This window comes from Ostrinia nubilalis, chromosome 4 (genome assembly GCF_963855985.1).
Source record: "Ostrinia nubilalis chromosome 4, ilOstNubi1.1, whole genome shotgun sequence".
NCBI classification, from domain to species: Eukaryota; Metazoa; Arthropoda; class Insecta; order Lepidoptera; family Crambidae; genus Ostrinia; species Ostrinia nubilalis.
The window spans coordinates 719,550-745,944 of NC_087091.1; the positions used below are offsets into that span (position 1 = coordinate 719,550).

Genomic DNA, 26,395 nt, shown 5'->3' on the forward strand with positions numbered 1-26,395 from the left:
TTGCTATTAAAACATCATAAATGGACATCCAAACAGAACCTCTGGACCTATCCACCAAAGCTAGCTCATCCAGGATCCTTAGCATCATCGACATAAAATTCCTAGCTGGCCTGAACAGTCACCTAGCCAGGCTGTATGAGCGAACCAATCTGGTCGGTACCAGTGAGAGCTTCTGCATACCGCAGAGAAACGTTGGCGCGAAGAATGTGCTGCCTTGCGACGTCTGCCTGAAGACCTTTGACAGACCCTCGCTACTTAAGAGGCATATGCGGACACATACTGGTATGTACTTAGTAAATTGTAGATCAAGTACGTCTCACTTTAGGTACGTAGTTGGTCCGAAAACTAAATAGGAATTAAGGTTGTGGAAATGCAAAATTTTTGGCTTAACTACACTCACAACTAACTAAAAATCTATCCCATTGTGGTTCGTTCGTTCGTTCGTTTCAGCCGAAAGACGTCCACTGCTGGACAAAGGCCTCCCCCAAGGATTTCCACAAAGACCGGTCCTGCGCCGCTTGCATCCAGGTACTTCCCGCGACCTTTACCAGATCGTCGGTCCACCTAGTGGGAGGCCTGCCCACGCTACGTCTTCCAGCTCGTGGTCGCCACTCAAGAACCCATGCCCATTGTGGTATTGTTGCAATTTTCAACAATTATACAATCGCGCTATAATTTATTTTTAATACTAAAGTATCATGATAAGACATTGAAGCAAAAGCGAAACAAGTTTTACATTACGCGCTTTCAAAACTTTTTTACTGAGGTAACGTTTCCAATTTTATTGAATCGTAACTTAGTTAATTACTTACCTAATTAAATAACTGAGTTTTCTATTAAAATATCAAAGTAGGTATCATTGATCTTGATAATTTTCTCTTGCAGGCGAAAAACCGCACATTTGCAACGTCTGTAACAAAGGGTTCAGTACGTCAAGCTCCCTCAACACGCATCGTCGAATACATACAGGTAAACTCATTTAATTTTTGCATCGTATAATACTCGTTCGTTCGTTCGTTTCAGCCAAATGACGTCCACTGCTGGACAAAGGCCTCCCCCAAGGTTTTCTACAATGAACGGTCATAATACTCACTTGAACACTTTCTGGACAGTGAACTGCTATCTAGCATTTATTACAATTAAACTTTTGTGTCTGGGTTACTGTCCGGGAAAGTGTTAATAAAAAAAAACAATACCTACCGGCTTGATTAAATCAAGCAATCAAACATTAAAATAAAATAAAGTCAGGCAAAGAAACGTTAGAAAACTAATTTGAAAATTTTTAACAATGCCTTCTTACATGAACTTGGAAAGTTATGTTTTGAAAATAATTTTCAGTTTTCTTCAAATATTGTATAGATCTGCGATTGGCACAAACACAAACATATAATTTGTAGCAACATACTAATTAAAAATTAACTAACTTTTGTATCATTTTTGCAGGTGAAAAACCACACAAATGTCCCGAATGTGGAAAATGTTTTACCGCCAGCTCCAATCTCTATTATCATCGAATGACGCACACCAAGGTAATAATACTATACAGCTTATGGCAAAAAAAGTTTTTAATTATTATTTTTTACTGATTTTTTTTAGTCTGTGGATTTTTTGCTGCACAGAATTCAGGTTATTTTATTAAAATTAGATTGTAACAAACACTTTAATTCGCTAAAGTATAAATTAAACAAATGAAGCTATTCATTTTTTAAACTTCTATAATGGGTAAAAACTTTCAGGTCACTAGATGTCGCTGCGTTTTCTTTTGTTATTTTTTTAATACAAAAAGTAATAATAAGTAAGATGTATTCTGTGGTATGGGTTAAAAATCTTACTTACTGTACTTACTAAAGAGCCTTTGTTGCAATCAAGTCCAGGGTATGAATGAAATAAAAAATACATTTATATTTTTATAGGTAGTTCATAAACTTACCTATTTTCTTGAAAATGCATTGCAAAATGTATGCAAATACACTTAGCACGAATAACAACGGCGTTGTCTTACTTATGGCTGCCTCACCTATAGTAGTGACACCCTCATTCTTGTTCTTCCAGAATAAGCCCCACAAGTGTGCCTGGTGCCCACGCTCGTTCCCAACGCCGGGCGAGCTGCGCGCACACTCGCACACCCATGCACATACACACGCCGTTCAAGCACAGATACAGCGGTATAAAACTCGGAGGCTGCCTTTTCCTACGTAGACTAGATAAGAGGCCGACGTTCAGGATTCATAGAAATAATTTATGTATTCTACTACATTTATAATCAGGCGCGGATCCACCGTTGTGGACACTGTGGGCATGCCCACAACCCTAATTTGCTTATTTTAATTATGATCTTTTGATAAGATCGATAGGCATGTATGTATGTCCGGGCATGTAGTTTATAATTTATACATTTTAACATCGGAAATGGTTCTACCTGGGAACCAAATGGTTTCTTTTGCCCTACCTCCCCATTTCTAGTCAATAATCTAGTCATTTTGATGTATTACAGCCTTACGCCCGTTTCCCATAATCCTTGTCCAAATCCGGATTACTACTGTCAAAGTGAATTCAGTTTTCACTTTAAATTGTTTAAATAGTCTTATAAACAATATGAAAATGTAAAAACATCGAAAACTGAAGATATATTGACCAAAAACATGTTAAAATTTGACAGTTGACGGACGGATTTGGATAAGGATTGATCAGCAATGATGAAAAGCTATGGCTTTCACTATTGTTTGTAAATATTATTATCTGTAATGAATAAAGGTATCATTTAAATTTAATAAAGCATTGTTTCATTTTGTTGTAGCAAATAAATTGACTGAGCTGTGTATGTATTCTGAAAAATAAAACATAAAATACGTAAAACACTTTATTATTCAATCTCTGTTTTAACTTTCTTCAACGCTACATCTACATAGTCATCCATTTTTCTTTTTAATGATTCATCCCCGCTCGCTTCTGGCATTACGTCTCCAGTAACTTCTGCATTTTCTTGTCTGCTCACTTCTGAGTTCTCCCCGCTCATATTGAGGCTATCATTGGCATCGGAGTTATTCTCTGAATTTTCATCTCCCGCTTCCCCAGTCTTGTCCTTCGACTTCTTGCGTCTGTGATAGTTGTTCTGCATCGCCTGGTAATCACACGACGTGTCCACTTTGAGGAGTTCCCGCAAAGCCATGGTGGCGTAACAGCTCGCCGGCAGAGACATTTCTAGAAGCAACGCTTTGTATTTGCCATCTGAAATCAGATAAAATAGGTTATATTTCTTTTATAGCAAGGACAAATGGGAAATTATAATTTTAGTTTTGGAGTAGAACAGTATTAACACTTAATAATAATATTCGTAGATTTTCTGAACTAAATACCAAACACTGGCTGCTTGATTAATTTGGTTGTATTTCTTATTATGTATATTGTATTAATATGACTGCAGCTCAGCTGTTTTATGTAAATTAATTTATATAAATAATTATTGTTTTAAATTCTCATGGTCACTACCATAATAATTATTATTGACGGGATTGTTACCGTTATCATTATTTAGGATTTGTTTCGTAATATGCGTTTTCCATTGCCACACTACTCCGATTTGGCATCGGCCGATCTATATATATAAAAGAAAGTCGTGTTAGTTACACCACTTATAACTCAAGAACGGCTGAACCGATTTAGCTGAAAATTGTCAGGGAGGTAGTTTAGAGCCAGGAGAAGGACATAGGATACTTTTTATCCCGTTCGAAATTAAAAAATTTTTTTTGCTTATTTATTGCCATTAAGGCGGAACAAAGTTCGCCGGGTCAGCTAGTTTTTCATACAAATTAGAATCGAGCCCAACTATCGGTCTGCGCCTAGACTTAGTCCACAGCTTCCACGCCACAAGCTGCGTACCTTCGATGATGCCGGTGAGCTCGCGGCCGGTAAGCTCGTCGCGGTCGGAGCGCAGCAGGTCGTCGTAGGGCCACAGAATAATAATAAGTACTACGTACAGAAGTTTTACTTCGTGAAGGTATTTAAAAAAATGTATGCTCAATTTCATTAACAATATGGTGTAATTTAGCCTGTCTCAAGAGTCAAGCACCATTTTGTTGACAAATGTCAGTGATCGGCACTGCGCCGAAGCTATAGGGCTGACTTCGGTAAAATGATGTGACGTAAGGTGCCAAACTGCGGAAATGGCGGAGGAAATACATGATTTAGCATGAATTATCATGAATAATATTACCTACTTATTTACCTCTCAGTGTCTTGAGGCAACTTAAAAAAGTACATTCTGTGTTTTTATTATTATTTAGGCAGTTAAATACTGCACAGTATTTAGTACACCATTTCCTTTATTTCTTCTATCATACACAAGAATACGCGTGCGTGAGTCAATGTTCGCTCGTATGTGAGGCCTTGTCGAATAGTATGCTGTAGGTGGGCCATCGTGCGTGTTTTGTTTTCGATGTAAACTCGCGGAGATGAACAGGCCTGGTAGGGCTGCGAGTAGCGCTCGCTGCGTACCGTTTGGTGGCCGTTTGGTGTAGTGGTTCAGAACGGACTACTATGCCGAGAGGTCCCGGGTTCGATTCCCGGCCGGGCAGAAATTGAAATGATGAATTTTAATTTCTGTGACGGGTCTGGGTGTTACTATGTATAATATGTATGTATTTAAAAAAAAAGTATATTATAAGTAGTATATCCGTTAAGCTAGCACCCATAACACAAGCAATAAGTTGCTTACTTTGGGGCTAGCTGGCGCTGTGTGAAATTGTCCAAAGATTTATTATTTATTATTATTTATTATTATTACCTTGATCGATTGGTAGCGGCCTGCATCCAGCGCTTCCCTGCTACCTTCACGATGTCGTCGGTCCACCTTGTCGATCAATGTGGAAAGCATTAGGGGAGGCCTATGTTCAGCAGTGGACGTCCTATGGCTGACATGATGATGATGATGATTATTACCTTCGATGATGCCGGTGAGCTCGCGGCCGGTGAGCTGGTCGCGGTCGGAGCGCAGCAGGCGGCGTAGGGCCAGGCCTGTTCATCTCCGCGAGTTTACATCGAAAACAAAACACGCACGATGGCCCACCTACAGGATACTATTCGACAAGGCCTCACATACGAGCGAACATTGACACACGCACGCGTATTCTTGTGTATGATGAAAGAAACTACTAAATACTGTGCAGTATTTAACGGCCTAAATAATAATAAAAACACAGAATGTACTTTTTTAAGTTGCCTGAAGACACTGAGAGGTAAATATGTAGTTAATATTATTAATGAAGATAATTCATGCTAAATCATGTATTTCCTCCGCCATTTTCCACAGTTTGGCACCTCACGTCACATCATTTTACCGAAGTCAGCCCTATAGCTTCGGCGCAGTGCCGATCACTGACGTTTGTCAACAAAAGGTGCTTGACTCTTGAGACAGGCTAAATTACACTATATTGTTAATGACATTGAGCATACATTTTTTTTAAATACCTTCGCGAAGTAAAACTTCTGTACGTAGTTGTTGTTTCAGCCAAATGACGTCCATTGCTGGACAAAGGCCTCCCCCAAGGTTTTCCACAATGAACGGTCCTGCGCTGCCCGCATCCAGGCTCTTCCCGCGACCTTTACCAGATCGTCGGTCCACCTAGTAGGATCTGTACGTAGTACTTATTATTATTCTGTGGTAGGGCTGCGAGTAGCGCACGCTGCGTACCTTCGATGATGCCGGTGAGGTCGCGGCCGGTGAGCTGGTCGCGGTCGGAGCGCAGCAAGCGGCGTAGGGCTGCGAGTAGCGCACGCTGCGTACTGTTATATCCGGTATTTGTATCCCTTATTGCTGCCCTGGCCGCCCATCCCGCCATGTCAGCAGTTTGGGATCCAAAGCCATGTCTCTCAGCCTTTCGAGTAGTCAGTCCGTGCTCAGATCCCATAGTCGGCGGTTGCTCCCGGATAATTAATCCGAATTCAAGTTCTAATTAAAAGAAGTTTTTTTAAAAAAGTTAATTTCAATTCCCCGCGTAACAGTACCTTCGATGATGCCGGTGAGCTCGCGGCCGGTGAGCTGGTCGCGGTCGGAGCGCAACAGGTCGGCGTAGGGCTGCGAGTAGCGCACGCTGCGCCAGCTTACATCAAACGGACGCACCGCCACGTGCCGGTACGCGCCAGACATGCTGTAGCATCTGGAGAATACAGAAATAAAATAAAAATTCATAAAATAAAATTCATTTATTTTTGCAAATAGGCTTTAAAAAGGCGCTTTTACACGTCCCAATATTAACCCTACCACTGCTTCGGGACAATAAATAGGCCAGTGCTGAGAAGAAGCAGCGCAAGAAACTCAGTCACTATTGTCAGCCTCCTTTTCAAGGTTTTACAGTCTTTAAAATATACAAATTATAGTCATAAGTATTGATGCGAGCTAGGTAGTTAAACATTCCAAACATTTTTATCTTTTATATAATCATCAACTTTATAGTAGCCCTTTTTCATTAAGGTGCTTTTGATATGTGCTTTAAATTTATGAATGGACAATTCTACAACAGTTAAATAATGGTACGATCGGTAATTACATCCATACTGTGTCATCTATCGAACACATAAATATACAGGGTGGAATTTTATAATGCCACCTGGAGGGAAAGTACTCTTAATATTGTAGACTAGCGGCCGCCCGCGACTTCGTACGCGTGGATCCCGTTTTACCCCCTTCATCTATCTTACGCGGTTTAGATTTTTTCATACAAATGTTTTTTCCCGCTAACTCCCGTTCCCGTGGGAATTTTACAATATCCTGTTGTAAGTAAGCTTTAAGTTTACTAAGGTACCTGCATTGCAAATTTCAAGCGTCTATCTTACGTGGTTTAGATTTTTTCATACAAATGTTTTTTCCCGCTAACTCCCGTTCCCGTGGGAATTTTGCAATATCCTGTTGTAACTAAGCTTTAAGTTTACTAAGGTACCTGTATGCCAAATTTCAAGCGTCTAACTTAAGCGGTTTAGATTTTTAATACAAAAGGATTTTCCCGCTACTTCCCGTTCCCGTGGGAATTCCTAAGTATCCTATAACCTGCCCAGGAGTACGAAGAATAATTGTGCCAAATTTCGTTAAAATCCGTCGAGTAGTTTTTGTTTCTATAAGGAACATACAGACAGACAGACAGACAAAAAATTTACTGATTGCATTTATGACATCAGTATCGATCACTTATCACCCCCTGATAGTTATTTTGAAAATATATTTCATGTACAGAATTCACCTCTCTACAGATTTATTATAAGTATAGATTAGCGCAGCGCCGCTGCACCAGTTTCCGATGGCTTCCAAATGGAATTCTATACAAATCCAAGGAAGAATAATTCAGCAAGGTTGCGAAATGACCGGAGCGGAAAAAAAATCGAAGATTCACGAAGATGTGCACATTCCACCCTAATCTCTATGATCCGTGGAACCCGCCAGCCACATTCAAACAGCGCAACTGGTACCACTTAATAGCAATGACCATGAACTCCTTTGTTATATCTTCCAAATAAATCACCGCTACAACTTAGAAACTCGAAGATCATGCTCTTTGGAGTTCTCAAGAGAGGATCGTGAAACTCTGAGATCGAACTCTTTAATGGCGTCTAATAGTGGACGTATTTTAGTTAAAAAGGAAAATTCAGTTCAATAAAAACCAAAGAACATTCGTGGCATCACTAACTGCAGATAAATAAAATTAATTAATTAAAAAACAGAGCCTATATTTATCGTAAAATCAGAAAATGGTATGATTAAGTTCATAAACAAATTAAAAACTACTCACTTCACTTTATGCCTCAGATCCAGCTTCAAGTTGTCCTTCGCCATCTCCTCTTCATAGAAGTCCTTCATGTTGGGCGGGTAGTCGATATTGTACCCTGGTAGCGGCATTATAACGTCGAATATCGTGTACTGCCCGCTCTCCGCCTCTTCCTTGGTCAGCACTTTGACGGGGACCTGCAGTGAGATACATTAAAAATCATATTTAACAGTTTTATTTTATATGGCTTTACTTGGGTTTGGATTGGTGAATAGAAATATTCACTTGAAATATAATTTTACTTCATCATCATCATTTCAGCCACAGGACGTCCACTACTGAACATAGGCCTCCCCCAATAATTTCCATAATGAGCGGGCTGCACCCAACGCCTTCCTGCTACCTTTATGAGGTCGTCGGTACATCTTGTGGGTGTACTTCACACGCTGCACTTTCAGTGTCGTATCGTCCACTCCAGAACCTTGCTGCCCCACTGCACCGGTTGTCGTTCTGCGTACTATGTGCCCTGTTCTGCGTACTATAGTCCGGTCGCCAAGCACGTAGAATTTCGTCCAATGACCCCAAGCTACCCATCCTTATCGCTCGCGCGTAATTATATTGCTGTCGCGACTGTGCGACGGGCGCCCGCAGTGAGTGTGCGAGCGAGCTTTATATGGCCTGCCCATCACAAAAAATCTTCTCGTCGAAAATACCTCAGTTCCTAAAGACGAAAGTGTACAATCAGTGTGTGTTACATATGGCTCCAAAACGTGGCCTGTCACTATAGACCTCATGAAAAAGCTCAGTTGCATAGCGTACTTTGGAGAGGGCTATGCTTAGTGTTTCTTTACGACGATTCAAAAATAGGAGAGATGCGTAAACAAACTAAGGTCGCTGACATACATAGCCCAACGGATTAGCACGCTGAGGTGGTAATTTTACTTGACACTGTCTTGTAACCAACACAAATCCATATAAAAAATCTAAATTTAAATAACTCAAAGGTGACTGACTGACATAGTGATCTATCAACGCACAGCCCAAACCACTGGACGGATCGGGCTGAAATTTGGCATGCAGGTAGATGTTATGACGTAGGCATCCGCTAAGAAAGAATTTTACGAAACTCCACCCATAACGGGGTAAAACGAAAGTCGCGGGCGGCCGCTAGTGTTTAATAAAAAAACGTAAAAATTACCTTTGGTTTCTCATCGTTATTTTTGTCCTTGTCTCTCTTGTCCGAGCTGTCGTTATCGTTGTCCGCAGGCGCTTCGGAGGCGTCATTGGTGTCAGCATCAGATTCATTCTCATTGTTATCTTCATCTTCGAACTCGCCGTCGTTCATCTCTTCTGTAACTGTAATGAAATTAATATAAGATACACCACACAAGAATGCGTGGTAAATTCAGCGAACTGCTCCTGAATCGAATGTACCTACTACTACTATTTCTATTTATTTATATTAACCGGCAGACAGTGGTGACTGAGTTTGTTGCGGCGCTTCCACCAAATGTTGGTCTCGAAGCGCTGGTAGGGTAAAAAGATTATGAGACATGTAGTCTAAACAAATAAAGAAATTTTGACTTTTACTTTAATATTAAAATAAAAAAATAAAATAAAATAAAATAAAAGGTATTTATTTCAGGCATAGCCCATAAAAGTGTTATATTATGAAGGGTTGTCAATTTACTTTTACGACAAATATTGCTGGTAAGGAATTGAGAATTGCGACCACTTTATGATAGCGATGTTCTTGATGAAAAGCGATTCTTGGTAAAACATTTTTCATGATACAGTTTTAATCATTTATCAAAGTCGGCTCGAAAGACATTTGAGAATTATTCTCCAGTAGTAATATGTTCTCCAGTTCTTAGAGATAAGGTTTTGGCTAATGTGAGATGTCATAGCTCGTAGAGCTGATGGCCGCTGGGGCAGAAAAGTTCTCGAGTGGCGACCACGGGCCGGAAGACGGTGTGGTGGACTGATGATCTGGTAAAGGTTGCGGAAAGTACCTGGATGCGGGCAGCGGGACCAATCATTGTGGAAATCCTTGGGGAATGCTTTTGTCCAGCTGTGGACGTCATTTGGCTGAAACGAAATAACATTATTTATTTCAACCGATAGACAGTGATGACTGTGTTTGTTACGGCGCTTCTTCTCAAAACTTGCTAAATGTTGATCTGGACGCGCTATATACACTCGGCATCAAATAAATCGCACCTCCCGCAACAAGCACTTCTCAAACGTATGCATCCCCACTTCCCACCAACATTGGTTGCATTTGAAAGCCTAGTTCTAACCTTCATTTCATTAAAGGAAAGGTTTTTATCCCAAAAATGTGTTTTTAGAAGGATCCAGAGTCACTTCTTCAAAAAATAGGTAGTTACGCTTAAGCCAACTTTAATGGCTATAAAACTGTTAAATTGGGATTAATCGCTATCCATCTGTTAAAAAGGACACGTAAGATCATTATTTGGACTTATAACCACAAAAATTGGTCTAATTGATCCCAGAGGTAAGGCCTTTTTTCAAGTCACATTTATGGTACTGTTAATTGTTTATAAAAAAAAAAAAATGTGTTTTTCTTTAAGTTTATTGATTGGGCTTTCAAATAACACCAATATTGTTGGGGCACCATGTTTGCGTCAAAAGAAAATCTTCAAAGTTCGCGTCGCGGAAGGTGCGATTTATTTGATGTTGAGTATAGTAGGGTAAAATGATTATGAGACATGTAAAAAGGTTCTTTGTCATCATGCACGGTTATCGTCATCACTCATCAGACGCGGTAAGGAAGACGGTGGGCGCAAGCTTGCATCGTGCGGTCCACACAGCTTATGACCGCAGTCTATGGAGGAACACTATAATGTGGTCGCGATCCTCATCAGTGAGGGACCGAGGAAGAAGAAAAAGGTTCCTTAAGAACATTTTTTATTACTCTTATTTATTTGAGGGGCCCCCGCTAAAAATCAGTTTCGAGACAAGCCCTGGCGCGGTCTTGATGTATGCTGAGCGGGTGCCTTTTTGTCAGAGGGGCACAAGTAGCTATCTGTCTATTTGAGTATCTCTTTCATTATGTACCTATGTCTTTCCTGCTTGTATGTCGTTCTTTCAAATAAAAACTATTCTATTTTTCTTTTTAGTTTGACGATTTGTAAGTACAGTCCTATCAACTTAAGCTGAGAATTGCATTTGTGTGAGTGATCGCCAAAAGTACAGGTAGTAAAACACATACAAATAAAATTAATGTTTTATTAAAAGGAAGTCCATAAAACACAATGTGACCAACTGTCCAATTCTCGACCTCATAATGACTGAATCTTATAACTCTTCTACTCCGCTCATTGCATCTTCATCTTCACTCTCGTCTGATGACTCATCAGAGTCAGAGCCTGTGTTAATAATTATTCAATTTGCATAAAATTTCTTTCACTTGGCTGCTTAATGGTTTTCGTACAGGAAATTCACTTACAATAGGAGCCATTTCACTAATATTTCGAACACAATCACATAAAACTACACGTCTATCTGCTACCAGTACCGGGGGTGAAGTGAAGTATGTGAGCGGCAGGGAAGTGACGCGTGGCGGACGCGCCGCGCGTCAGGCCGCTTGCTATAAACTAGTATAAACCGGTTTAAACCATGCGCGGGACGCGCCGCGCCTCAAGCCGATTGCCACTCTACACTATCGGTGTGCACTCACACAAATGCAATTCTCAGCTTAAGTTGAGAGGACTGTACTGTTTAAATAGTCTATTCAAATAAAGATTTTGACTTTGATTTGACTTTATAGTTCCAAAATACTGAACTGTCCTATCCATGACATTGACAGCGGGGCGCCACCGTCAATACCGGATCGCTGGTTCCGATTTTTGCCATGTTGGAGACCATATACAGTCGTGGTCAACTAATTAGGGACAGATAGAATACTAAGCAATACTAAGTGTTCATTATCCTATTATTGTAAGCTTCATTAAATATTACTGGCTGTTACTTTGTAAACATATTGACTATCAAGTACTCTATTTAACGAATATAATAACAACAAAAAAACTTACTAACTTAATAAAAAATCTTAATCAAATCACATGAATCGGTAATTATGGTACGGACGGTCTGGCCATCTAATTAGGGACGCTCAAGTTTTTCCTTCTAAATTAAAAAAAATAAAAAGTAATAACTTTTATTCTGTTCATTTGTAATTTCGGCGTCAATTTGAAAAGCGATATTCTTATCTTACGAGTAAATTATTAAAGGTAATGGGCTGAAAGAAAAGCAACAATGCGCTAAGTTATAATCAATCTTTATCAGTGTGGATGGCCATACCGGTAAATTGCAGATCATCTGAAATGTTCCAAAAACATGAATCTACGATGCAGTGGCTTATTTCAAAATCATGAAACCACAGAAAGTATGCCTAGAAGGAAGAGGCCAATAAAAACAACCCCACAAGATGATCGCAGAATGGTCACTCTCGCAAAGAGAGACCCCTTTAAGGGTTCCGTTCTGATCAGGAGCGAGATTTTTGGACCAGAACCGACTGCTGGAGTATTTGCGAGGACCGTCAGAAGGCGACTGGTGGAGGCAAAGCTTGTAGGAAGAGTTCCTCGAAAAGTTCCACTACTGAAGATGGAACACAAAGAAGCAAGATTGGCGTTTGCAAGAAAGTATGGACATTAGGCTTTTGCTCAATGGATAAATGTGCTGTTTTCTGATGAGATCAAGATAAATCTTATTTCATCCGATGACAGACAATACGTGCGACGACTTGTAAAGTCCGAAATGATACCAAAGTAAACGAAGAAGCAGGTGAAACATACAGGCGGCAATATAAAAATCTGGGGCTGTTTTTCTGGACATAGAGTGTGTAACCTATAAAAAGAACTGAAGTTAAACTTGAGCAATTCCAATACAAATAAATATTGGAGAAAACGATGCTATCGTATGCTGAAGAAGTGTTACCAGTCTCATGAACATTTCAACACGATAACGACCCAAAACATACCGCGTACTCTGTTTAATCGTTTCTAGCGCGACAGTCAGTGACGGTACTAGATTGGCCCGAAAACAACTCAGACTTAAGCCCTATAGAGCTTATGGTATGAAACGAAGGAAAAAGTTGCAGCTCAACGTACTGGCACTAAAAATCAGCATTTCGTGGCATTTAATGGTGTTTGGAATAATATTTCTCTAAAAACCTGTAATGATTTGATTGCATCCATGCAGCGCCGATGTCAAATGGTTATAACCAACAAAACCAACCATATTGGTTATAGAAATACGTTTGATGATTTTGTTTTGTATTCTATATTTATTAATGAAAACTTTTTATGTAATAAACACTTAAATAATTTCCAATTTATTTACATTTACAGTGAAAGTGTTACGTGTCCCTAATTAGTTGTCCATCCCTAGGTCAATAAATGTGTAGGTGGCAATGATTTATTTATTTTAAAAATATTGATCGCAACTAGCTAGTTTCTTTTCTGGCCTTTAAATATTTAGAATACTAGCCAAATTACTTGTTATTAATAGGCACAAGCTACAAAGCCTCGTGAAGATTTTTTTTTCGGACTGGAGAGACGGTCTTGTGTTTTAGTCATATAACGTCCCTAATTAGTTGACCACGACTGTAGTTGAACGATGGTAGCGCCCCCCTGTCATTGAGTTTGGTGGGACAGTTCAGCGTGGGTCATCTATACCAGTGGTTCCCGAATGGTGGTCCGCGGAACCCTGGGGTTCCTTGGAAAGGCCGCAAGGGTTCCGTAAAAATATTATCCCACGTTTCGTGACCGACGTTGTTCGCTCGCACCGACTTGTTTACGTACAAGGGAGGGGCAGGGCGTGCGGGCGGAGTAGTGCGGGGGTTCCGCTAGGAAAAGTATAATCCATTAGGGTTCCTTGGCAAAAAAAAATTGGGAAACCCTGATCTATACAATAGTTACCTATATGCGTCTCGCTGCCCGCAGGCACCAGGTCTCCTTCCGCGGGGCGGAGGCCGAGGCGCGCGATGCGCTCGGACACGGCGCGGTTCCACACCAGCGACTGGTACGAGTGCAGGTAGAGTAAGCGAGTGTTACGTGCCAGCTGGAATGGAAGCGGGTTAAAGTGGGTGAGGATAAAGCATTTATGTTTACTTAGCATTCAATACTGGGCGTGACTTCGTGGATATCACTCATAGATCGGCCCGTGCTAAGAAGTACGCGAGGGTTCCTCGAACCCAACCTATTATAATTGCCTTAGGACGCTCTGTGCTTAATATTGATAAATGACCATAACCTTATTATAATGTGTATATTTTTCAGCAATACATAGCAGGTATTTGACTGCAATCACACCAGATGTCAAGTGAGATATAGTCTAGAACAGTACATACATGACTATTCACTCTCGTCTTGAAAATTCCTGGATTACAATACTCAGAAAAGACAGAAGAAGGCAGTGAATTCCAGTCCCTAGCTATTCGCATTATAAAAGAACGAAACGCTTAGTGCGAGCTGGTGGTATCGACAATGTAGAGATATTACGCTAACTTGCGTCTTGTTCCACGGTGAGGTATGGAGCATGCATAGATTTATTGTAAAGTTATGGATCTGTTTGGAGACTCACTCGAGATTCTTCTTTGCAATTTGGTAATGTCAATGCTAGCCGCATTGTACCCACGAGAGGATGAGCCTTGTGTCGCAGGCGGTAAGGTCGACATTACCTTGGACAGCGCGCCCACCAGGTCGTTAGGCGCCTTAGCGAGGGCACGTATGAGGCGTGTCTCGAAATACACGCTGCCTGCCGTGCCACGCGAGAGTGAGCCTTATGTAGCGGACGGTAAGGTCGACATTACCTTGGACAGCGCTCCCACCAAGTCGTTGGGCGCCTTGGCCAGGGCGCGTCTCGACGTGCGCGCTGCCGGACATGCCTCGTGGTAGGGCTTGTAAGGCGGCGATGGATCCGGCCTTATGGCTATACGAGAGTGAGTCTTATGTCGCAGGCGATAAGGTCTACAGTACTTTGCACAGCGCGCCCACCAGTGGCCTAATTCACGTATTTTGACAATCAAGATCTCGCTGACGTTCAGAAGTAGTCCCATTGAAAAACATTTCTAAATCCGTATTCACAAGGGTCATTTTCAACCGACTTCAAAAAAGGAGGAGGTTCTCAATTCGACCCGTATGTTTTTTGATATAACGATTACTCGATAGGATCGCAACTCAGGGTTTTGTTGTTGTTGAAGTTTTGTTTCGTGAATAAGGCTAAGGTCGTTGGGCGCCTTGGCGAGGGCACGTATAAGGCGCGTCTCGACGTGCGCGCTGCCGGACGACATGCCTCTTGGAAGCGCTTGGACTCTTGGAGTGAAGCGATGGGCCATGGGTCCGGCTTCGTGGTTACACAAGAGTGAGCATTGTGTCGCAGGCGGTAAGGTTGTCATTACCTTGGACAGCGCGCCGACCAGGTCGTTGGGCGCCTTGGCGAGGGCACGTATGAGGCGCGTCTCGACGTGCTCGCTGCCAGACATGCCTCTTGGCAGCACCTGGAGTTAAGCGATGGGCCTGCTTCATGGCCATACAAGTGTGCGCCTTGTGTCCCAGGCGGTAAGGTCGACATTACCTTGGACAGCGCGCCCACCAGATTGGTTGGGCGCTTTAGCGAGGACGCGGAATAAGCGCGTCTTGGAAGCGCCTGAAGTGAAGCGATGGGCCTGCTTCATGGCCATACAAGTGTGCGCCTTGTGTGGCAGGCGGTAAGGTCGACAGTACCTTGGACAGCGCGCCCACCAGGTCGTTAGGCGCCTTGGCGAGGGCACGTATGAGGCGTGTCTCGACGTGCGCGCTGCCAGACATGCCTCTTGGAAGCGCTTGGAGTGCTGCGATGGGTCCGGCCTCGTGGTATCGTTGTAGCGCCGGCTGAAGCATGCCTTCGCGCTCTTCCAGAAGAGAGTTTATTGCCTGGAAAATAAGATTGAGTTTACGTTATTATCGTGCACAAACAAACACAATAGCTTAACAAAATTCCATTAACTAAAATGTGCCAGCTATCTCAAATCTCAACTATCAGCCTTAATGGCTTAGTAATGGTTTTATTACTTCTCTGAAGTTGCCTTGCAGAAGTTTTCGTCCGATTTCATAAGTGGGCGTGTCCACGCGCGTTCCGAAGCGCTGTAACCCGTAGTAGTTGAAGAATCCATTCTCCTGTAGCAGTCGGGAAGCTTGTCATACAACTAACAACCTTAGTAACTGAGTACTGGTCTACTAACCTCTCTGAAATTCCCTTGCAGCAGTTTTCGTCCGATTTCATAAGTGGGCGTGTCCACGCGAGTCCCGAAGCGCTGTAGCCCGTAGTAGTTGATGAATCCATTCTCCTGCAGCAGTCGGCAGGCGTTGTCCACGACGTCGTCGGTAGCGGTCACGTTGCGCAGCGCTATGCGGAATCTTTAAGCAGGTCTGCGTGTTAATAATATGCTGTGAGGCGTCGGATAAGTTTAAAAAAGGTTGTTTAAATTCTTATTTAGATATTGGTGTTTGTTGAGCGTTCAATTTGAGCGGTTTCGAGGCGTGAATGACAGTATTTAAACTTTAAAGCAGGGGTTCTCTAACTTATTTGAGACGCGCCCCTTTTCGACAATACCAAAAATTCCGCGCCCCCCTCTTCCAGTCAAGATTATTTATTTGTCGTATCGAGCAGTCTGGAATGAATTCTCTCAGCGGTCGCAGGTTTTTTATACTTAAGTACACAGATGGTCCTCGCCCCCCACTTTGGGAAGCAATGTTTTAGAGCGTGTATGGACTTTGCGATGCTACTCGTTTGATAATTTCGCTGCGGATCCAATGACAGTTTAACATTCCCCCGGGACAAACTTGACCTTCACTGGTTGGGTTTTTAATGGTGGTCAAGCTGAAGATCCCGGCTATACAGGAGTTGCAGCGGTGGGAACGAGAGGTGGGAATAGTCACGTACTCGTTTGATACACAGCAAGTTTGTAACCTTGCGAGCAGGCTCACATTATCTATACACGTCTTTATGGATTTGCTACGCTAGATGCGGTCTACGGTCAGTTTAAAGTAATCATACATTATGCGGGCTGCATTCACTTTGACTTGACGGCAGACCGCATCCAGTGTGACAAATTTATTTATTTATTTATTTCCAAATCATTTAATCTTAAATTGTACGGGATTCAGTAGACAATATTGAAGAAATCTGGTATCTGCTATTTTGCTTTTCTTATTGATATCGTAAAAATACTATGCATATAGCGTTTAACTGAGTCAGTGCGTGAGGTATGGAAGCGGTATGACAATATTATGACCTTAGATTAATAAAACCTAGATAGATAGTCAGTGCACGAAAGGTGAGGCAGATTTTAGTAAGCCAGAATGGCTTACTCGTAAACGTCAAAGTGAAAAATTGGTAAACACGTCCGACGACTTTTAATTAATTAACACGGTTTGTGCTGTGAAAGGGTGTCTAAATACATCAGAAAAACTAAAGAAAGTGACCAGTGTTACATTTCATAAGTAAGTACTACGATTCGACGCGTATTTTGCTTGAATTTGGCTTTAAAAATTAAATACGGGAATGATACCAGTAACAAGAAAATTTATTTCCCAATTGTTCGCCGTACAAATACACTTCCTTTTTTATGAAATCGAGACTTTTCAGTCGATTTATCTTATTGTAATTAAGTAGGTACTTTGAATTCAATAAATAAGTAAGTACATGATGCGTTTTGTTTTTGTTAGTTATAAAATAATTAAAAACGTATTAAAAATTTCCCTACTTTCGGGAAAATCGCCTTCACTGTCTACACTCCCCAACAAAATTGACACTAATGACATAAGATTTTTGCCTCACTCTTGACGAAGCGTTTGTATGAAGACTATCCATCTAGGTTTTATTAATCTAAGATTATGACATGAAAGAGCATACAAATTTGAAGGAGATCTGAAGTCTCGCTGACGTTTGACCGTCACAAAAACACCCTCCCGTGCCGATCTCACACCTCAGGCATTGACTCAGTTAAGCGCTAAATAACTTTTAAAATACATAGTTTTCCACTCACTTGTTCCCTATAATCATGTCATGTCAGCCATAGGACGTCCACTGCTGAACATAGGCCTCCCCTAATGCTTTCCACGTTGATCGATTGGTAGCGGCCTGCATCCAGCGCTTCCCTGCTACCTTTACGATGTCGTCGGTCCACCTCGTAGGTGGACGTCCCACGCTGCGCCTTCTGGTACGCGGCCTCCATTCCAGAACCTTGCTGCCCCATCGGCCGTCAGTTCTGCGCACTATGTGCCCTGCCCATTGCCACTTCAGCTTGCTAATCCCTATAAACTGTGCATCAAAGGAGTAACTCGCAAGAAACCTCACGAAGCTCCACAACGTCAATGTCACCGTAAGACCGATGTACAGTTTCCCACTCACTTGTTCCCCTTGAGCATGCCGAGCCTCAGGTTGTGCGCGCTGAAGCTGTAGTTGCCGACGCAGACGTCCCGCAGCGCCTGGCAGGCGGCGGCCACGCGGCGCGGCGCCACCTTGCGCAGGCTGAACCACTGCGACGTCACCGCGCGCCGGTCCTTGCTGCCCGCGTGCCCACCATTGGGGGCTTCATGCAAGTATATACCTCCCAAAAATGGTCTGGTGCCCTGGGCTATTGTGATTGTACTCACTAGTGGGCTCTGATACTAATCCCCCCCCCCCCCCCTTAAAGGCGTGTAGCGACATTTTGACGCTACTCGCTGCACAACAAACGAGTAAACTCGCAAGAAACCTCGCGAGCAGCTTTACAATGTCGATACGTCACTGTGAGATTGCTGCCTTGCACCGGTCCTTGCTGCCCACGTAACCCACCGTTGAGGACATCATGCGCGTATATAGCCCCCCCTCCCCCAGAATGGTCTGGTGATCCCCCCCCCCAAATGGTCTGGTGAACGCCCCCCCAGAATGGTCTAGTGTAAAAGTACTTTTTTTTAAAAAAAGTGTAAAAGTGCTTTTTTTAAGCCTATTTACAGAAATAAATGAGTTTTAATGAGTTTTAGTTTTTTAGTTTTTAGTGACCCCCTCCCTCACTCGTAGGCTATGATACTAATCCCTCCCCCCTAGGCCTGGAAAATAACCCTAGATACACCAATGGAGGTCATGTACCATATATCGAATCCCGTACAATTTTAGATTGTATGATTTTTCACACTGGATGCGGTCAGGTCAATGTGAATGCAGCCCGCATGTATGATTACTTTGAGCTGACCATATATCGCAACCAGTGTGGCGAATCCTTGAAGGCGTGTAGCGACATTTTGAGATTACTCGCTGCGCATCAAACGAGTAAACTCGCAAGAAACCTCTCGAGCAGCTTTATAACGTCGATATGCCACCGTAAGATTGATGTACAAGTTTCCCACTCACTTGTTCCCCTTGAGCATGCCGAGCCTCAGGTTGTGCGCGCTGAAGCTGTAGTTGCCGACGCAGACGTCCCGCAGCGCCTGGCAGGCGGCGGCCACGCGGCGCGGCGCCACCTTGCGCAGGCTGAACCACTGCGACGTCACCGCGCGCCGGTCCTTGCTGCCCGCGTAGCCCACCATTGAAGGTTTTATGCTGGAAGATGTGATGTAATAAGGCATTGTTTCAGTAGCATAAGGCGGTGTAGGGGGAAAAGATGAAAAAGGGGAAAAAGAAGTAGGCTGTTTGATTTTGGCGAGAGTTAAGCCAAGGCGACGATAGACCAACACAACATAGGTAGTCGGCCGTTTGGTGTAGTGATTCGAAACTGACTATTTCGGAGGTTGCGGGTTCGATTCCCGCACAGTACAAACATTTGTGTGCATGAACATATTTGTTTGTTGTATTGGACTGGGTGTTTTCTATGTATAATATGTATTTACAAAAAAAAAGTATTTAAGTATGTTTATATCCGTTGTCTAGTACCCATAGCACAAGCTTTGCTTAGTTTGGGACTATCCAAACTAAGCAAAGCTTGTGCTATGTCCAATGTCCAAGGATATTTAACAGTGTCGGCAACTGCGCAAGGGAGGAGAAAAAATCATGAGAAATGTAAAAGGTTTCTTCATAAAACAAGTACAATACCCGGCGATAAATATTACACATCGACCTTTAGAAAGACCTTTTGCCGGGTACTGTAAAAGATTCCATAAAACAAGTAAAAATACATAAACAAATGCTTTGTTTCATTTTGTGCGTATTTTTACGATTGCCTACAACCCTAAGGCTGCATTTTCAGGATGCGTAACGAAGGACGTGTTTGTAAAGAACCAATAGGATCGCTTTATTTACCGCATCCTCGCATATCTCTGGTGGAATGCGTTTCCTGCCTGTTTATCAATCAAAGCTTGTTAAAGAAACTTCATGCATTGCTAAAACTTCTAACCACAAAAGGATTGTTCTACAAATGTATTAATCACATCACATGCAACATCAATCTATTATTTAACATTAACTACTTACTTTATACTTGAAATCCAAAAAGTTAGGCATGTAAATAAAAAAGGAAGTCTTCAATACAATGTGGATGCGAAACCTGGGTCCTCATCAAATGCCACAGAGAAAAGTTGGAACGATGCCAGAGAGCCATGGAGAGACGCTTAATAGGAATAAAGAAATAGGACAGAGTGAGGTGTAGTACAAACATGGGAAAAAAAACAAAAGTTGTCGACGTAATAAGCTAAAGAGACCAGATCCAGAAGAAAAATGGCGCGAAAGCGTCATCGACTATTGAAAGAGAAGTAAAGGACGCCAACAAACAAGATGGGAAGACGACCTAAAAGTTACTCACAGTTTGACACCATTGGAAAAGGGTAGCGCACAACAGGTCCCAGTGGAAATCGTTGGATGAGGCCTATACCAAGAGGCAAACTGAGCTTCAGTATATTATAGTAACACACAGAACATACTGTCTAGCACTTGTGCTTATAACCAAGTTCAGAATAAAAAGGCTTATTATTATTATTATACCACGAACACGAGCCAGAACACTAGGTAGACCGACGATCTGGTGAAGGTCGCGTGAGCCTGGATGCGAGCGGTGCACGACCGGTCTTTGTGGCATTCCTTGGGAAAGGCTTTTGACAGCAGTGGACGTTATTCGGCTGAAATGAAAGAACAAACAATTATAATTATACTTACTTTAACCTCAGCTTCTCAGCAATTCGTGAGGCCGCATCCATGGTGTCACAGTTTTCCTTGTATACTATGAAGTGAACATACTCCCCTGGCCATACCCACTTTATTCTGTTGTCTATGCGTACTGAAAATCAAGAACAAAAGGTCTAAAAGTATAAACAAGAAACAAATAATAACTTCTGTAAAGTTATTTAGGCGTGGCAGTCTGTCATGGATTTTGTGCACAATGAGGGTTTTTGAGAATGAAAAAAAAAAATGAAAAATCCGCCAGATGGCAATACGTAGACGCGAGGTCCAAATACTGCATGATTGGTTATTTGTGACATGACAGTGACAGATATGTCAAAATTCACCAATCACGCAGCAGTCAGACCCCACATCCACGTCCCGCCATCTAACGGATCTTTCATTCGCGAAAACCCTCATTAGTACATGGTTTCAATTTTATTTTGTACCTAGCCTAAGTGAATATCCCTTCTCTTTTATAATAGTAAGATAGATAAAATCCTACCTCCTTTCCTATATCTTGTGAAGCGGAGTAGTTTCTTATCCTCAATGTTGATGGTGCTGCCAACTATACTTTCTCCAAAGGCTTTTTTGACAGCATCATGGATTTTAGTTCTTTGTTCCTTTGACATGTTGGTTGCATCAACCTGAAAATCAAACCCAGTGTATGTTTAATACAGGAAAGACGCAATAAAGAGCTACAAAGTATCATACTACTTTTGACATGAGTCCCAGGTACATTTCCGATTGGTAATTAGGAATGTTGTCAAATACAATGTTTTCTAAATTGGCAGAACGTATCAGAAGGAAGCCTTAAGAATCTTTTCTACCATATGACAAATCAAGACAAACCAACAATTTTTGTACAGTTTGTTGCATATTTCACAGCCAAATGTAATAAACCAATATTGTAATAGCATAAATACTTGATTTGTAGATAAATACCAGCTTAACACTGCTGTAGTATATTTTAATTACATTAAGGGCCGACTTTTCAATCGTCGGATATCTTTTATCTGAAGAATAAACTTTTCATTTTGACATATTTTCCATGCTATTTCAGTCAATGTGCCAAACTATTCTTCAGTTAAAAGTTATCCGACGATTGAAAAATCAGCCCTAAAAAAAATATGTAGCATATTGTATGTTTGAAAATTATAAATAACTTGAAGAATTGAAGTTTGAGATGCGACTCTTAATGCTAAAAATTAAATAATTATGTAAAAGAGCTGTTTCATCTTAACTGACAGTTAAATATTTGCAACAATATTTCTGTTAGATGTAGGGTAGGTATACTCAACATTGATGAAACAAACGCTGGCCGTAACAGCGTATTACACTTGAAAATTTCGACGGGTTCATCCAGTGTCTAAGTAGCTCAGTTGGAAGAGCAGTCGCCCGGCAAGCGGAAGGTCGTGGGTTCAATTCCCGCCTTAGGCAGTTCGAATTTTTCAAGTTATTTATAATTTTCAAATTAGTTTGAGATGCGACTCTTAACGCTAAAAATTAAATAACTATATTGTATGTTATTGTAATAAATAAATAAGCAATGCAACTTACTTCAATGCTTTCATCCGTGTCTTTAGTGAGGACGAGCTTATTGATGCTGTCCCATGTCTCCAGCGGCAGTATCTCCAGGTTGTACTTGGAGAGCAGCAGGTCCTCGTCCTCGTCCACGGCCTCGTCCTCCGGAGGCTCGGGAGGCGTTAGATCTGTCAGTTTGGCTATTTCACCTTTTTCGTTTATTTCCGACACTTGGAAATCTGAATATCTGTAATCATACGTTAAAATTCTGAATCATGATACGAAATTCAGAGAACAATCAGGGACTATTCCCACCTCTCGTTCCCACCACTGCAACTCCTGTGTAACCAGGATCTACAGCTTGACCGCCACAAAAACCCAACCAATGAAGGTCAAGTTTGTCCCGGGGGAAAGTTAAACTGTCATTGGACCCGCAACGAAATTAATCAGAAGAACATAGGAGTTCGAAATTAAGGTTCGACTTCCCTCCATTGCAAAGCGGATGGCAGGTGACAAACAAAGGTTTAATACCTTTAAGAAAAGATTATGCACCATGGACAATAAATTAAATTAAGGGGGCCTATCTTATGAGCAATTAGCAACTACCTGCCAATAATATCAGAGAACAATCAGTAAATATTTTGTATACCATTTCTGGCTTGATAAATGATAATAACATCTATGTGTAGGACCGTGCAAGCCTTACTTTACTATGGACCGAAACACTTTTGGGTTATAATAACAGGGTTTGAAACTTGTCATTTACCTCATTTTGATAATGCCATTGAATCCTGCATGATCGCTAATGTATTTCGTCACGCCGATTTCGTCTTCGGCCAGTCGCTTGCCTGGCGTCTCACGCCGAGGCTTGTTCCACTGTTGACTTGCGTTCGTGGTCCAGTTCCCATGGCTAAAGTTACGATCGTCTCGGTAGCCAAGCCCCCTGAAATTCTTACCGCCCCTCCAAGGACCTCTATTGCCCCCTCGCGCAAAACCTCTATTATTATGACCTCCTCGGCCTCTACGATCACCACGTATCCACACCCCAGATTTTTCGGTGTTCATTTCAACTAAATCTATAACCTAACCTTAAATAAATTAACACAATGTAACCTAAAAACGATGCTACAATAAATTAGCCTAACAACTGATTCGCTTATAACTTATACACATAGGTACTACTGCAAAATAAAGAAAACTTTTGCCAATTTTGTTTCATTCAACAGGAAAATAAAATACAAAAACCGCCGCAACACAAGACATTGGACATATGTCAAACTTTTTTTTTATTGATTTTGAAAACTTTTCAAGCTATGGCACACAATTTTGATTCTTTTCTTCTGAAATAATCTGAATATTTTTTTCTATAAGGTGGATTTTCACGGAGCTGCGCGGAGCGGAGAGGAGAGAGAAGTGGAAATATTGAAATCTGATTGGTTATCCCCATTTCTCCACTTCGCGCTCTGCTTTGCTTCGGTGGAAACCTGAAGTGGAAACCGGGTCTTATACAAAAATGCATGGTGAGCAACCTACAATCTTGATTTGGAATCCCACCGCGCTCGACTATTGTACAAAATTACAAAAAAATTTGTACAATAGTCGAGCGCGGTGGGATTCGAACCCGCGTTCCTCGGATCTCGAGTCGGCCACTCCAACCCCTTCACCGTTCGGCTATCATGGCATTTGGCAATAAGTAGTCTTCTTTTTTTTTTTTTCATTTCAGTCATCAATCATCATAGGACGGACGTCCACTGCTGAAGATAGGCCTCCCCTAATGATTTCCACAATGGCCAGTTGGTAGCGGCCTGCATTTAGCGCTTTCCTGCTTACCTTTATGAGGTCGTCGGTCCACCTTGTGGGTGGACGTCCTACACTGCGCTTTCCTGCGGCCCCATCGGCCGCAGATACCAGAAAATGTTTTAGGTACTTATTACTTAACCTAGATAAATGTATGCCTACAGCCAGCTTAGATTAATAAAGCCAGGTACAGAATTTTCATAAATAAAAAGTTTGTTGATTTTAAATAAAACTTTATCTCAAACTAATTTATAGGTAAAGTACTAAATAATAAAATACAAATTAATGAAATAAGTAATACAAATTAATAAATTGGTAATAAAAAATAATTAAAAATAAAATAAATAACTGTGAAAATTAAATCTTATGTTTAGTTAGGCTTCTGTATGTGTAACGTAACAAAATTATTTTCCATTTTGATAAAAATAACAAAAACTTATAAAACCTGAGAAATTAAGATGACTAAAAATGACTGAAAATGTGTCCACATACATTTTTCATCTGAACACGATCAGGTAAAATAATATTTTTACCACAATCTAGTATGAAAAAACTACATAATGTTTAATATTCCTGGGAAGAAGTATTTGTGTTGTTATTTGTTGTATTTTTCTTTGCAGTCTTCTTCGGTAGCAGCTGGTAATGGATGATGGGCATCACGCCACCCTGGGAAAATGTGACTCCTTGTAGCATCTTGTCTAGCTCATCATCATTTCGTACGGCCAGTAGTATGTGACGTGGCATAATTCTGCAAAAATAATTATGCGATTTGTAAGTATAGTCAGCATCAAATAGTTCGTAATACAATAGGCCTTATACAGAAGCTCAGTCGCACAGCGTGCTATGGAGAGGGCTATGCTTGGTGTTTCTTTGCGAGATCGAATCAGAAATGAGGAAATCCGTAAACGAACTAAAGTTGCTGGCATAGCCCGACGGATTAGCAAGCTGAAGTGGCAATGGGCAGGGCATATAGTACGCAGAACTGACGGCCGATGGGGCAGCAAGGTTCTGGAATGGGGGCCGCGTATACCGGAAAACGCAGCGTGGGACGTCCACCTACAAGGTGGACTGACGACATCGTAAAGGTAGCAGGGAAGCGCTGGATGCAGGCTGCTACCAATCGATCAACGTGGAAAGCATTAGGGGAGGCCTATGTTCAGCAGTGGACGTCCTATGGCTGAAATGATGATGATGATGATGAAATAGTTCGTGCATAGAGGAATTAACCCTCTATGAGTTCGTGACATTCAAAGTGGCCAAAAAGTTACCAACACAACCTTATTCTAATTCTAACAAAGACGTGTTGCGAACTTTTTGGCTACTTTGCGAGTCTCGAATTATTTAACGCTGACTGTAGATACTTACCTAACATTATTACAACAGTGGTAAGTAAGGTTTTGAATTTTAAATTATCTACCTACTAATTAAGACCTCCAAACAAATGACACTGGACCTACCTTTTTCAGTTTGCAAATAAAAAGAGACTTGAGGAAGGATAATGTTATAATTACCGTAATGTAGGTATTTAACAGGTTCCGATTATAATTAGAGAAAGAAATAAGGAATGACATCATACCTCGTCCTTTTACTTTCTTCTGCAGCTTTACCAGCCAGCTCCAGCATTTCGGCGGCCAAATATTCCAGTACTGCAGTGAGGTAGACCGCAGTGCCGGAGCCTATACGGCGAGCATAGAGCCCGTGTCGCAGTATCCTGTGAATTCTTCCCACGGGAAACTTCAGTCCCGAACGCTCGCTGCGTGTCTTGTTCTTTCGGTTTTTAGTAATCTTCTTAGCAACAACTGCAGATCAAATTTAGTTATTAGGGTAGGTACAGACGGCAGCACATCAAGCTAAATACAGTAGTCGTAAATACAGGCTTTTATAGTGCAAAAAAACGTACTATTCTGTTGCACTAAAGCCAGCTGTCGTCTGTACAAATGTACAAAAAAATAAAAGTCTAGTCATGATTTAAGAAAGTGATATGAATTTCATTGTTGTACTTTACCATTTTGATGCTTAGATTTGCCGTTGCCACGTTCAGACATTATTGTTTAATTCGTTGGAAATTATAAAACGTAATTTATAATAAGCAATCGCCCAGCAATCCTTTTCGATTTATTTCTGATTGTGTTAAAATAGACGCGAATGTGGGTAGTCATTTGACTTGCTCAACTTTTTTAACCGTT

General features: G+C 41.5%; 3 protein-coding genes and 1 long non-coding RNA gene across 4 annotated transcripts; 1 reads left to right on the plus strand and 3 right to left on the minus strand.

Moving 5' to 3' along the window:
• Positions 1-20: 20 nt before the first annotated feature.
• Positions 21-2,199, plus strand: LOC135071314 (zinc finger protein 572-like). The gene is made up of 3 exons (XM_063965107.1): positions 21-282; positions 1,444-1,529; positions 2,053-2,199. Exons 1-3 carry the CDS (start codon positions 21-23, stop codon positions 2,197-2,199), a joined length of 495 nt encoding a protein of 164 aa, XP_063821177.1.
• Positions 2,200-2,847: 648 nt separating this feature from the next.
• LOC135071315 (pseudouridylate synthase 7 homolog) lies at positions 2,848-23,695 on the minus strand. The gene is made up of 18 exons (XM_063965108.1): positions 23,179-23,695; positions 22,449-22,659; positions 21,394-21,535; positions 20,886-21,006; positions 19,152-19,340; positions 16,000-16,174; positions 15,503-15,691; positions 14,941-15,276; positions 14,590-14,701; positions 14,458-14,534; positions 13,697-13,838; positions 8,953-9,110; positions 7,779-7,951; positions 5,999-6,155; positions 5,690-5,918; positions 4,916-5,013; positions 3,880-4,039; positions 2,848-3,228 (listed from the first exon to the last, which is right to left on the minus strand). Exons 1-18 carry the CDS (start codon positions 23,475-23,477, stop codon positions 2,864-2,866), a joined length of 3,333 nt encoding a protein of 1,110 aa, XP_063821178.1. The 5' UTR covers positions 23,478-23,695; the 3' UTR covers positions 2,848-2,863.
• Positions 10,990-11,278, minus strand: LOC135088475 (uncharacterized). Its single transcript, XR_010261047.1, has 2 exons — positions 11,224-11,278; positions 10,990-11,143 (listed from the first exon to the last, which is right to left on the minus strand). It is a non-coding gene; the product is annotated as an uncharacterized LOC135088475 (long non-coding RNA).
• A 1,078-nt stretch (positions 23,696-24,773) lies between the features above and the next one.
• On the minus strand, positions 24,774-26,254 carry LOC135071316 (histone H2A, sperm-like). Its single transcript, XM_063965109.1, has 3 exons — positions 26,215-26,254; positions 25,786-26,008; positions 24,774-24,957 (listed from the first exon to the last, which is right to left on the minus strand). The coding sequence occupies exons 1-3, from the start codon at positions 26,252-26,254 to the stop codon at positions 24,774-24,776; spliced, it is 447 nt and encodes a 148-aa protein (XP_063821179.1).
• Between the last annotated feature and the right edge of the window lie 141 nt (positions 26,255-26,395).

Bases quoted from the DNA above. Each gene is read 5' to 3' on its own strand.
- LOC135071314 (XM_063965107.1), top strand. From the start codon at position 21: ATGGACATCCAAACAGAACCTCTGGACCTATCCACCAAAGCTAGCTCA. The intron at 283-1,443 runs GTATGTACTTAG...TCATTTTTGCAG, and splicing joins GCATATGCGGACACATACTG to GTGAAAAACCACACAAATGT. The intron at 1,530-2,052 runs GTAATAATACTA...TTGTTCTTCCAG, and splicing joins ATCGAATGACGCACACCAAG to AATAAGCCCCACAAGTGTGC.
- LOC135071315 (XM_063965108.1), bottom strand. From the start codon at position 23,477: ATGAACACCGAAAAATCTGGGGTGTGGATACGTGGTGATCGTAGAGGC. The intron at 14,702-14,940 runs GTAATCGTTATA...TATAGCCATAAG, and splicing joins CTGAGTTGCGATCCTATCGA to GCCGGATCCATCGCCGCCTT. The intron at 3,229-3,879 runs GTACGCAGCTTG...ATCTGATTTCAG, and splicing joins GCTCACCGGCATCATCGAAG to ATGGCAAATACAAAGCGTTG.
- LOC135071316 (XM_063965109.1), bottom strand. From the start codon at position 26,254: ATGTCTGAACGTGGCAACGGCAAATCTAAGCATCAAAATG. The intron at 26,009-26,214 runs GTAAAGTACAAC...TTTGATCTGCAG, and splicing joins CAAATCTAAGCATCAAAATG to TTGTTGCTAAGAAGATTACT. The intron at 24,958-25,785 runs GTATGATGTCAT...TTATTTTTGCAG, and splicing joins GAAGAAAGTAAAAGGACGAG to AATTATGCCACGTCACATAC.